General features: G+C 40.2%; 2 protein-coding genes across 5 annotated transcripts in view; both read right to left on the reverse strand.

Moving 5' to 3' along the window:
* LRBA (LPS responsive beige-like anchor protein) overlaps nt 1-12,936 on the reverse strand; it is a 723,813-nt gene that overhangs the window by 359,564 nt on the left and 351,313 nt on the right. The window lies entirely within an intron of this gene.
* The window catches only part of LOC306669172 (poly(A)-specific ribonuclease PNLDC1-like), a gene marked incomplete at both ends in the record, with an annotated part of 1,595 nt that continues 478 nt past the window's right edge, over nt 11,820-12,936 (reverse strand). Inside the window, 2 exon segments of the mRNA XM_079153060.1 lie at nt 11,820-12,835; nt 12,838-12,936. The exon segment at nt 12,838-12,936 is cut by the window's right edge and continues 478 nt beyond it. Coding sequence (XP_079009186.1) covers nt 11,820-12,835; nt 12,838-12,936 — 1,115 coding nt within the window.

The following is a 12,936-nucleotide window of genomic DNA, read 5'->3' on the forward strand; positions in this document are numbered from 1 at the left end:
CCTGAGTACTAATGGTCTAATCCATAAGCAATAATAATAATAATATTTGAAATTTTTATATTGAAATTTTAGACTTGTAGTAAGCATTTAAAATGTTACTGCTTCTATATACCCTTTACTCATCTTTCCCTAATTTTATCTCCTTACATGTTACAATTATCTGTATTTTTAAAGGTTAACAGCCAGGCGTGGTTGTACATGCCTATAGTCCCAGTGAATTAGGAGACTAAGGCAGGAGGACCACAAGTTCAAAGCCAGTCTCAGCAATGTAGCAAGGCCCTGTCTCAAAATTAAAACTGCTAAAAAGGCCTGGGGATGTGGCAGAGTAGTTAAGCAGCCCTGGGTTCAATTATTGGTACTAAAAATAATAATAATAAAGTTAACAGCAATATAATACTATTAACACATTTACAAGGTGTATTGGAATTTTGCCAACTGTTCCAGTAAGTGCAGTTTTGTTTTTGTTTGTGCAGAATCTAATCCAGAATTCCAAATTGCAGTTGGTTGTAACGTATTTTTTAATCTATTCAAATCTGGTATAATTACTGAATCTTTCCTTGCTTTTTATGACCTTATATTTTTGAGAGTAGTACCATTTATTTGGTGAAATGCCCTCACAATTTGAGTTTGTTTGATGTTTTCTATTAATTAGATGGCAGATTTGCATTTTTGATAGGAATACCATGTAAGTGTTCTTGTGCTTCTCAGTGTATTACTTCAAGTTTTATATAATATGTCTTCTTATTGGTGTCAATAACTTTGATCATTTTAATATGGTGTGTATTGGGTTTTTCTATAATAAAGTTACTTTATAGCCTCCTTATAATTAATAAGTATTTTACAGGGATATGCATATGATATGTGAATGATTAGTCCTGATCTAAGACTGTAAAGCATACAAACAATGTAGTCCCAAAACGTCACTCCCCCTTCTTCTCTGGTATTTTATCCATCCCCCTTTTCTTTCCAGCACATTTTTGGCCCAACTGTTACAGATAATCAATATTACTACAGTTTACCCTCTATATTTCTCTTTGAAAAAATGAATAGCTAAAGATTACTGAGCATTTATTATGTGCTAGGCACTGCCCTCTGTACTTCTCCATATAAACTCCTGCCATTGCCACATCTGCCTCAGTTTTAAGGGTATATGTACTCTGAAATATCTTTTTCATCAAGGATCATTTCCTTAATAGATGTTCTGGGTTGTTTTTAGATATATCTAAGAGATATAAATTATACAATAAGATAACAAAACAGTACATTATGAAGTACTAAATTTTGTTCTGATAATAATAATATTTAATAGCAATTTTCATTCTCAGTTGGTTAATTAATTTTAAAGTCAGTCACTAAGTGCCTGTGAAAGGGCATAAAATTTCTTATTCATCACATTTATTTCCAAAATAGCATAAGGACAATAGCATACAGACATGCAAGACACAGAGCATCCTAATTTTGCATAATAAAACTGAAAATCTTCTGAAAATATAAAGGACCACTGCATTCCTTATATCACCTAACCGTGGCAAATGAGTTCATAGGAAGCTGGCGTTCTCACTGAAGAGACACAAAGACAAGGACAGACAGCAAGACAGGACTGCTCTAAGCATTCATATCAGAGAGGAAAGTGAATCAACACAGGTAAGGCAGGGTTCAACGAATGGCCAAGAACAGCCAGCCACCGACTATAAATTATTGATTAGCACAGGGATTTGAAGAAAGTGTTTAGGAACACAGTGTGTAAAATGCACTAAAGGATGGAGGCATTGGAGAGAAGAGCAGATGATAAAATTTCTGTAAAAGTTGAAGGTATAAAAGCATTAAAGTTCCATTCCAACATCAGTTGCAAGGAATGTTTATTTTATTAGTGAAAACAAATTAGAGAAAAATCTGACCTTGGACTATTTGGGCACAGTAAATTTTACTTTGGTTACATTATGCTAACCTGGGGATCCTCTTAAAAATACTAATGTTGCTGGGGTTGTGGCTCAGTGGTACAGCACAGGCCTAGGCACTGGGTTCCATCTTCGGCATCACATAAAAATAAATAATAAAAGAAATTGTGTCCATCTACAAATGAAAAAATATTTTAAAAAAATATTAATGGCTGGACTGGAGTGTAGTTCAGTGACAAAGCATTAAAGCACTTGCCTATCAAGCAACAAGGCCCTGGGTTAGAGGCAAAAATAAATAAATACCCCAAACATACAAAATCAACAATCAACCAAAATGAAAGTTCAAGTCCTATTCTAAACAATTAAATCAGAATCTTGAGGGAGAAGTCAACATCGGTATTATCGGTATTCTTCAGTGATCCCATAATAGTACTTTTAAGATAAACCTGGAGTTGAGAATCACTGGACTAAAGGAGTAACAGACACATGGTAGACACTAACAAAAGGATGCCCATACAGTGAAGTTTCTATCTTTTCCTTTTTACTCTAAATCTGATGTAAAAAAAAACCTAAGAAAATGTACACTTATAATTTCCTAATTTCTTTTCATAAATAACAGTAGAAAATTAATTTTAAATATACCATAATTGTCTTATTCTCAAATTATGTATTTAGAAATCATATTGAGAACAAATACTTCTTTTTTTTTTATTGTAAACAAATGGGATACATGTTGTTTTTCTGTTTGTACATGGCACAAAGGCATACCATTTGTGTAATCATAAATTTACATAGAGTAATGTTGTTTGATTCATTCTGTTATTTTTTCCCTTCCCCCCACCCCTCCCACCCCTCTTTACCCTCTATACAGTCCTTCCTTCCTCCATATTTGTCCCCCTCCCTAACCCTAACTCTAACCCTAACACTAACCCTTCCCTCCCCCCCATTATGTGTCATCCTCCACTTATTAGCGATATCATTCGTCCTTTGGCTTTTTGAGATTGGCTTATCTCACTTAGCATGATATTCTCCAATTTCATCCATTTGCCTGCAAATGCCATAATTTTGTCATTCTTTATGGCTGAGTAATATTCCATTGTGTATATATACCACAGTTTCTTTATCCACTCATCAATTGAAGGGCATCTAGGTTGGTTCCACAGTCTGGCTATTGTGAATTGAGCAGCTATGAACATTGATGTGGCTGTGTCTCTGTAGTATGCTGATTTTAAGTCCTTTGGGTATAGGCCAAGGAGTGGGATAGCTGGGTCAAATGGAGGGTCCATTCCGAGTTTTCTAAGGAATCTCCACACTGCTTTCCAGAGTGGCTGCACTAATTTGCAGCCCCACCAGCAATGTAAGAGTGTACCTTTTTCCCCACATCCTCGCCAACACCTGTTGTTGCTCGTATTCTTGATAATCGCCATTCTAATTGGGGTGAGATGGAATCTTAGGGTAGTTTTGATTTGCATTTCTCTTATTACTAGAGATGTTGAACATTTTTCCATATGTTTGTTGATTGCCTGTAGATCTTCTTCTGTGAAGTGTCTATTCATTTAGCTGTAGTGTTAGGTCGTTTATTTGTTGAGTTTTACTTCTTTTATTAAATGCGCTCCATGAAATAAATTTCCCTCTAAGTACTGCTTTCATAGTGTCCCAGAGATTTTGATATGATGTTTCTTTGTTCTCATTTACCTCTAAGAATTTTTTAATTTCCTTCCTAATATCTTCTGTTATCCATTCACCATATAATAGCACATTGTTTAATCTCCAGATGTTGGAATAGTTTCTGTGTTTTACTCTTTCATTTATTTCTAACTTCAATCCATTATGATCTGATAGAATACATGGTAGTGTCTCTATCTTCTTGTATTTGCTAACATTAGCTTTGTGGCATAATATATGGTCTATTTTAGAGAAGGATCCATGTGCTGCTGAGAAGAAAGTGTATTCACTCTTGGTTGGATGGTATATTCTATAAATGTCCGTTAAGTCTAAATTATTGATTGTGTTATTGAGATCTATGGTTTCTTTGTTCAATTTTTGTCTGGAAGATCTGTCCAGTGGTGAGAGAGGCGTGTTAAAATCACCTAGTATTATTGGGTTATGGTCTATTTGGTTTCTGAAATTGAGAAGGATTTGTTTGACATACATGGATGAGCCACTGTTTGGGGCATAGATGTTTATGATTGTTATATCTTGCTGATTCATGCTTCCCTTAAGCAGTATGAAATGACCTTCTTTATCCCTTCTGACTAACTTTGGCTTGAAGTCCACATTATCGGAAATGAGGATGGATACTCCAGCTTTTTTGCTGAGTCCATGCGCATGGTATGTTTTTCCCCCATCCTTTCACCTTTAGTCTATGGGTATCTTTTTCTATGAGGTGAGTCTCTTGCAGGCAACATATTGTTGGATCTTTCTTTTTAATCCAATCTGCCAGTCTATGTCTTTTGATTGATGAATTCAGGCCATTAACATTCAGGGTTATTATAGAGATATGATTTGGTTTCCCGGTCATTTGGTTCATTTTTTAAATTTTGTTTATTTATTTGTTTGACACAACTTGTTTCCTCCTTTATTTGACAATTCCTTTAGGATAATTCCTCCTTTTGCTGATTTGCTGCTTTGTTTTTCATCTCTTCCTCATGGAATATTTTGCTGAGAATGTTTTGTAATGCTGGCTTTCTTTTTGTAAATTCTTTTAGCTTTTGTTTATCATGGAAGGATTTTATTTCATCGTCAAATTTGAAGGTAAGTTTTGCTGGGTATAAGATTCTTGGTTGGCATCCATTTTCTTTCAGGGCTTGAAAAATGTTGTTCCAGGCCCTTCTAGCTTTTAGGGTCTGGATTGAAAAGTCTGCTGATATCCGTATTGGTTTCCCCCTGAATGTAATTTGGTTCTTTTCTCTCACAGCCTTTAAAATTCTGTCTTTATTTTGTATGTTAGGTATTTTCATTATAATGTGCCTTGGTGTGGGTCTGTTGTAATTTTGTGTATTTGGAGTCCTATAAGCCTCTTGAACTTGATTTTCCATTTCATTCTTCAGATTTGGGAAATTTTCTGATATTATTTCATTGAATAAATTGTTCATTCCTTTGGCTTGTTTCTCTAGGCCTTCCTCAATCCCAATAATTCTTAAATTTGGCCTTTTCATGATATCCCATAGTTCTTGTAGATTCTGTTCATGATTTCTTACCATCTTCTCTGTTTGTTCAACTTTGTTTTCAAGGTTAAATATTTTGTCTTCAATGTCTGAGGTTCTGTCTTCCAGGTGTTCTATCCTATTGGATATGCTTTCTATGGAGTTCTTAATTTGGTTTATTGTTTCTTTCATGTCAAGGATTTCTGTTTGGTTTTTTTTCAATATCTCTAACTCTTTATTGAAATGATCTTTTGCTTCCTGTATTTGCTCTTTTAACTGTCGATTGGTGCAATCATTCAATGCTTGCATTTGCTCTTTCATCTCATCGTTTGCTTCTCTGATCATTTTAATTATGTACATTCTGAACTCCTTTTCTGTCATTTCTTCTGCCATGCTGTCATTGGGTTTTATTGATGTAACATCTAGATTTGTTTGCAGCATTTTCTTTCCTTGTTTTCTCATATTGTTCAGGTATCAGTGGACCGCTGAGATATTGCAGATTTCCTCTATTGACTTACAATGTCCCTGAAGATTTCTATGTATATCCCCCCTTAGCCTTCAGTAGGCTGAAGCCTTGGAGGAAGTTGATAATGCGGTGCTTCACAAGGAAGCTGCCTCTCTAGGAGTGGTGGCCTTCAGGTGGGGTCTAATCCCTGCTAGTGGGCAGAGGTGCCTCCACTTGTTGACCAATGGTCATCCAAAGGGGACCTAGGCTGCGGGCTGAGGCAAGGCCTGTTTGGGCCTGAGTCTCTGGTTTTACCGTCCTTGTGGGGAAACCTCACCCGGCAGGGAAGACTCACCCGGTGGGGAGGTCTCGCTGGTCAGTACCCTCCTAGAGGTTCCCCTCAATTACAGCTACCGCCTGGGCTGGGCTGCCTTCCTCTGCAAAGTTCTCAGGGGTCCGGCCCTACCTCCTGGGCCTGGGAGCCTCACCCTTCACAGATGAATCTCCTTAGGCTGCCCCTCCTCAGAGAATCTGCCCGCAGGCCTGGAACCTTCGCTCCGCCCTAAGTCTGTCTCTGTGCGGCTCTTCCACCCAGAAGCCTCCTCGATCCTGGGACCCTGCTCTGCCCCCAATCGCCTGGCTATGCGTCCCCTCCTCTGAGCAGCCACCTGGGGCCCCGTACAATCTCTCTGAGTCCCAGAGACCCGCCACACGCCTCTTCCTCCAGACAGCCGCCCAGTATTCCGGTGCGGTCACTAGGAGTCCAAGAAACTCACTGCGTGCCTCCACCTCCCACCAACCACCCGTAGCCCTGGGCAATCAATCACTCCGAGTCGAAGTGACCCTCCCCGTTCCTCCTCCTCCAGATAACCCTCCAAGTGTTCAGGAGTGGTCGCTCTGAGTGGCTCCGAATCCACGTGACCCGCTGCACGGGTCCTATGGGCAACCGCCCAGAGCTCTGGTGCGGCCACTCAAGACCAGGCGATCCACCACACTTCCCCTCCAGGCAGCCCCCCTGTGTTCAGGCACTGTCACTTTAAGTCCAAACAACTCACCACTCGCCTTCTCCTCTGAGCAGCCGCCTGGAGCGCTAATGCAGTCACTGCGAGTCCAAACGACCCGCCGCGCTCCTCTTCCTCCTCCTCGTCCTCAGGGCAGGCCCCGGGGTTCAGAAGCAGTCGCTCTGAGTCCAAACAGCTCGCCGCGGAGCTTCTCCTCTGGCAACCGCCTGTAGCTCTGGTGCAGTCACTCCAAATCCAAGCGGCCACGCTCCTCCTCCTCCTCCTCAGGGCAGGCCCCGGTGTCCTTAGTCCACACAGCTCTCCTCGCCACTCCTCCCCTGGGCAGCCGCCGGAGCCCCAGTGGTTGCTCCGAGTCCCAGTGCTGTGCCAAGCGACCTCCTTTTCTGCGTTCCTAGTTGTCCGAGTTCACTGCTCCAGCGGGGGGAGGGGCGTCTCGCCGGCAGCTCCACTTCACAAAGTTTCCTGCGTTCCGGGACCACTGTCCCGTCCGGGACACCTCCCCAATGGGAGAGACTCACCCGGCTGCTTTGAGTTGGTCCCAAGTGTCTCAATAACTCCTCTTTTGAATCCTGAGTCCTGGAGCAACATGAAATGCAGCCACCCTCTAGGCTGCCATCTTGAAACCCTCTAGCGAGAACAAATACTTCTTATTAACAAAACTCTTTAGAAATTCCCAAATTATCATCTGGATCAAAGACGGAAATAATATTCTAAATAACCAATGCTACAGGATTGATTTAGCATGGTTCCAATAGAAACAGAAAGTAAGATGAAATCCAGGCCATACTCAAAATAACAATCAGTTAAATTCTAAGCTATTTGAGGACAGTGTAAATGTCTGTCTTTTCCTTCATCTGGAAGAATAAAAAACCCAGAATAGCCAAAGCAATCCTCAGTAGAAAGAGCAAAGCAGGGCGTATCGCAATACCAGATCTTCAACTCTACTACAAAGCAATAGTAACAAAAACGGCATGGTATTGGTACCAAAATAGACAGGTAGATCAATGGTACAGAATAGAGGACATGGACACAAACCCAAATAAATACAATTTTCTCATACTAGACAAAGGTGCCAAAAATATGCATTGGAGAAAAGATAGCCTCTTCAACAAATGGTGCTGGGAAAACTGGAAAATGTAACAGAATGAAACTAAACTCATATCTCTCACCCTGCACAAAACTCAACTCAAAATAGATCAAGGACCTCGGAATCAGACCAGAGACCCTGCATCTTATAGAAGAAAAAGTAGGCACAAACCTTTAACTTGTTGGCTTAGGATCAGACTTCCTTAACAGGACTCCCAAAGCACAAGAAATAAAAGCAAGAATCAATAACTGGGATAGATTCAAACTAAAAAGCTTTCTCTCAGCAAAGGAAACTATCAGTAATGTGAAGAGAGAGCCTACAGAGTGGGAGAATATCTTTGCCACTCATACTTCAGATAGAGCACTAATTTCCAGAATCTATAAAGAACTCAAAAAACTCTACACCAAGAATACAAATAACCCAATCAACAAATGGGCTAAGGAAATGAACAGACACTTCACAGAAGAAGATCTATAAGCAATCAACAGATAAATGAAAAAATGTTCAACATCTCTAGTAATAAGAGAAATGCAAATCAAAACTACCCTAAGATTTCATCTCACCCCAATTAGAATGGCGATTATCAAGAACACAAGCAACAATAGGTGTTGGCGAGGATGTGGGGAAAAAGGTACATTCATACATTGCTGGTCGGGTTGCAAATTAGTGCAGCCACTCTGGAAAGCAGTATGGAGATTCCTCAGAAAGCTTGAAATGGAACCACCATTTGACCCAGCTATCCCACTTCTTGGCCTATACCCAAAGAACTTAGAATCAGCATACTACAGAGATACAGCCACATCAATGTTCATAGCTGCTCAATTCACCATAGCCAGATTGTGGAACCAACCTAGATGCCCTTCAGTTGATGAATGGATAAAGAAACTGTGGCATATATATACAATGGAATATTACTCTGCCATGAAGAATAATAAAATCATGGCATTTGCAGGCAAATGGATGATATTGGAAAATATCATGCTAAGTGAGATAAGCCAATCTCAAAAAACTAAAGGACAAATGATCTCGCTGATAAGCGGATAAGGACATATAATGAGGGGTAGGAGGGGTTAGCATTAGGGTTAGGGTTAGGTTTAGGGATAGGGATAAGGAGGGTGGTAAGAATGGAGGAAGGAAGGACTGTATAGAGGGAAAAGAGGGGTGGGAGGTGTGGGAGGGGTGGGGGGGAAGGGAAAAAAATAACAGAATGAATCAAACAACATTACCCTATGTAAATTTATGATTACACATGGTATGCCTTGACTCCATGTACAAACAGAGAAACAACATGTATCCCACTTGTTTAAATTAAAAAAAAAAGTTAACAGTCCAATATTTGTGTAATTGCATGTGATTTCTAAATATTCACTGTAATTTACAAATAAGTGTGTACCCATTTTGAGGTCATGTACCCAATGCTTTTAAACTGATGTGATAAAAGAGTTAAAAAAAAATTGCTGTCAATGGAGCCTCGCCTAGATAATCAGTTAATTTGAAATTTCTGATTAATGTGAGCAAAGAAAGGAGAAGTTAGAACACTGACTTCATTGTGAAATCTGGTCAAAATAATTTGAATGGTAAAACACTCTTCATGTGAGAGGTAATGGGTGTGTTTATAACTGCTGAAAATATTGTTGAAGATCCTAAAATAGGAATAGTATCCAGAACTCAAAGACTGTTGGTAAAAAGTGGAATTCTTCAATGAAAAAGAAAAATGTCTTTTCCATTGTGATATCTTCAGCAATTAACATAACGTCTGGCACATAATAGGTGCCCAATAGTCACTAGTTCCACAAGTAGAAGGTTCCACTTTGATTTTACTGTATCAAGCTTCCACTGGAAGCTATTCTTTTAGTAGGCTGGAAATTGATCTTCATATTGGGGAATGTGTTGAACAGCAAGAATTAAGAAATCCATATGCTCTTGATGTCAACCCAGATGGCGCCCTCTTGTATCCACTTTATATAGTGGGGTTCTAACAACCTTTATAAGAAATTATTTCTGGTGATGTTTTGTTTTTTGGCTTTTTTTTTTTTTCCTACAAAAACAAGTTTGAAACAGAGTACATAGCTGAAAGGTAAATTCAGAGAGTATCAGGGAAAGGGGGAAAAATAAAATTCTCAAAAGAATAATCCTCATACATGTATTTCAGGAAATAAGTTAAACATACATATTCATTGCTGGCCACAGCTGAAGTGGGAAACTGTAAGTCTGTGTAAAAAACATGAATTTTACTCCTTGAAAATTCACAGGTGTCTCTGAGCCTTTGTTTATTCCACTGTAAAATAGATATAATAGTATCTACCTTATAGAGTGGTGAGGAGTCAATGACATAATATTTGAAAGGAACTCAGACAATGCGTAGCAGATTGTAAGCACTCAAAAAAACTAGTATCAACTACTAATATTCACAAGTTGCAAGACTGTTAAGTATGGGCTTTAAAATCAGAATGCCTGGTGTTGTGGTTTGCATACGAGGTGTGCTCCCAAAGGTCATGGGTGAGATAATTCAGGAATGTTGAGAGCTGATATTATGAGATTGTGAGAGCTGTCACCTAATCAGAGGATTAATCTATTTGATGAATTAACTGAAAGGACTACCATGCTGGGTTTAACTATAAGCTAGTAGTGTATAGCTGGAGGAAGGTCACTCAGGATATGCCTTTGGGGGTTATATTTTGTCCCTGACAAGTGGAGTTCTCTCTCTTTTTACTGGTTGTCAGACTCTGGTAGATGTTCTCTGCTACGCCCTTCCGCCATGATGTTTCTGCCTCACTTATGTCCCAGAGCTATGGGTTAACCAACGAAGGACTAAATCTCTGAAACTATGAGCCAAAATAGAATTTTTTCCCCTCTAAATTGTTCTTGTCAGGTCTTTTTGTTATGGTGATACAATACTGACAAATACACTGGGTACAAATTAGTGGCCCTTTGATTTGGTCAAGTGACAAACCTTTTAAAGTACTAGTTTCTTCTGTTTCAATACAGAGCAAATGAAAACCATTTCACTGTTCTGTTTTTAAGATAAAGTGACATAATCCTTATAAGATACGTGGCACAGTGGCTAGCTCAAAATTAATTGCTCAGTAAGTGCTTCTATTATTCTTATTATCATTAAAAATACAACATTTATATATTATCCATTATAAATACAACATAGATGCTAACATATGAAACTTTTTAAATCCTTGAATAAACTTATGAACTCTTAGAGCAAAAGAGGGCCATATTACCCAAAGAATTTATTGTAACACCAACACTCCTTATATTTACAATAGTTTGTATGTTAATATTTCCACTTCTTTCAATTTCAGCTCTACACAAACACTGTTCTCTTCTTCTCACCTGCATTCTATCTGGAATAAATATATGTACATGGATATAAAGATCTTGTCATTTTTATAACCCATTCATTGTCAAAGAATCAGCAAGAGAAAGAGCTAGGAACAAAAACACAGGGTGGTGATCTTTCCATGTGATCACAATGATCCTTCCTGAAAAGGGGTTTGAAGATTTATTCCCCCAAATGTATCTTATTTATAACAATTTATAGTGAGATATTGTTATCATTGTCTTTTAATCTGTTTGTAAGTATCCATTCACTTTTCAATTTTCCCTATTAGACAGAAAGTTCTATGAAAGTAAGAGACATGTCTGTCTTATTCACATTGATTTCTATAACACCTTACTGTGCAGTCAGGGGTGCACAGCTATTATTAAATAAATATGAAAAAAATTGTTCTAATAGGCAAGAAAAATGAAACTTGAAACAGTCAAATGTCAGTCAATATAGTAGCCTGCAGTGGCCCCAAAGCAGAAACCAGCCCCAACAACAAGCATCAAGGTGGGTTAAACTACCTGCTGTGTAGCTCAAGTGATTCTATCTTATACTGGAGTATTTGTTAGAGACAGGGTCTTACTGAGTTGCTTAGCATCTCGGTTTTGCTGAGGCTGGCTTTGAACTCACCATCCTCCTGCCTTAGCCTCCCCAGTCACTGGGATTATAGGTGAGTGCCATCACACCTGGCTGCTATTATTATTATTATTATTTTTTTTTTTATCGTTGACAGTATTTACAGAATTTCACATTCAGAACATAAAATTTCTAGTAAGGACTATACAAATCCACCTGCAAAGAGAATATGACTTACACACGCACACAAGCACACACACAGCCGAGAAGGCCAGGAGACAGGACACAGGCTGGAGGCAGCCGGAGGCTCAGGATCTGGATCTCCCAAGGAGAAACGCCAGCAGAGCCCAGGTGGTGACCACGCCACAGACGTGTATGGCGCAGTTGATGTTGGGGGAGTGTCTCCAGTACCGGTACAGGGAGACCTGCAGGGTCGGGTGGCACCTGTACTCCTTCAGGATACTGCGGGCATCCTTAAACTTATTGGTCAGGAGCAGGAACTGGCTTCGAGTGAGTCGCCTGACATCGAACTTGCAGAGATTCTGGAACTCGCGGTAGACTTGCTGCTCACTGGCCCCAGGCCACCTCCTGACAGTGAGGATGAGGATAGGAGGTCGGATGCTGGGGTAGTCCGGGCCGGAAAAATTGATTTTAGGGACCCCGGCTCGGATAAGATTGACTTGGTTCACATAAGGAGCCAGCACATCCAGGTACTGAGGGAAGGAGGGTTCAGTCATGGGGCCGCTGCTGTGCACCCTCCGAAGGAGCAGGTGAGCCACTTTCAGAAGAACTGACCCACAAAGGAAGGCATCGTATGCTGCTTCGTGGGGGCATTTGTTCTGGGCATATTTTTCACATTTGCTTGCGTGAACAATCACTGGTCCAGAATTCTTGGTGGGATTCAAGTTACTGCTCAGCACTTCGTACACTTCCGAGAGATTGGAGACCCACGGGAAATGCAGCTCCTTCCAGATATCCTTTGTCACGTTCTTGGTATCAATGAGAACTGGAAACAGGTCATGGATATTCTGCTTAAACTGATCACAGCTTTCTGGGAGGGGTCTGAAGAACTCCTCATGGAGGTGCAACAGATCCATCATCATGTTATGCCCCACTAAAGGCTTCTGGGCTTTTACCAGCATTTGGAAAAAGACAGAAAAACCCCTCGCAGAGAGGAGAATCTGCTCCTTCCAACAGCTGGCTCGATCACAAGAGGCGTGCTCCAGGTACCAGCGATGCTGCTGGCTCACCTTCTTAACCACCACCCCCTGATCTTTCAGCATCATCCCGATGTTGGGGAGGGCCTGCCTCAGCACCAATTGGACTCAAAGGCCTGGAACCCAGCAATACCAGGCAGAGTCATCCGGTCACCTTCCTCGGCCAGGTCCAGCCACCGCGTCACCTCATTAATCACCACCTTGATTT

Source organism: Sciurus vulgaris, assembly GCF_902686455.1.
Source record: "Sciurus vulgaris genome assembly, chromosome: 9".
Taxonomy (NCBI): Eukaryota; Metazoa; Chordata; class Mammalia; order Rodentia; family Sciuridae; genus Sciurus; species Sciurus vulgaris.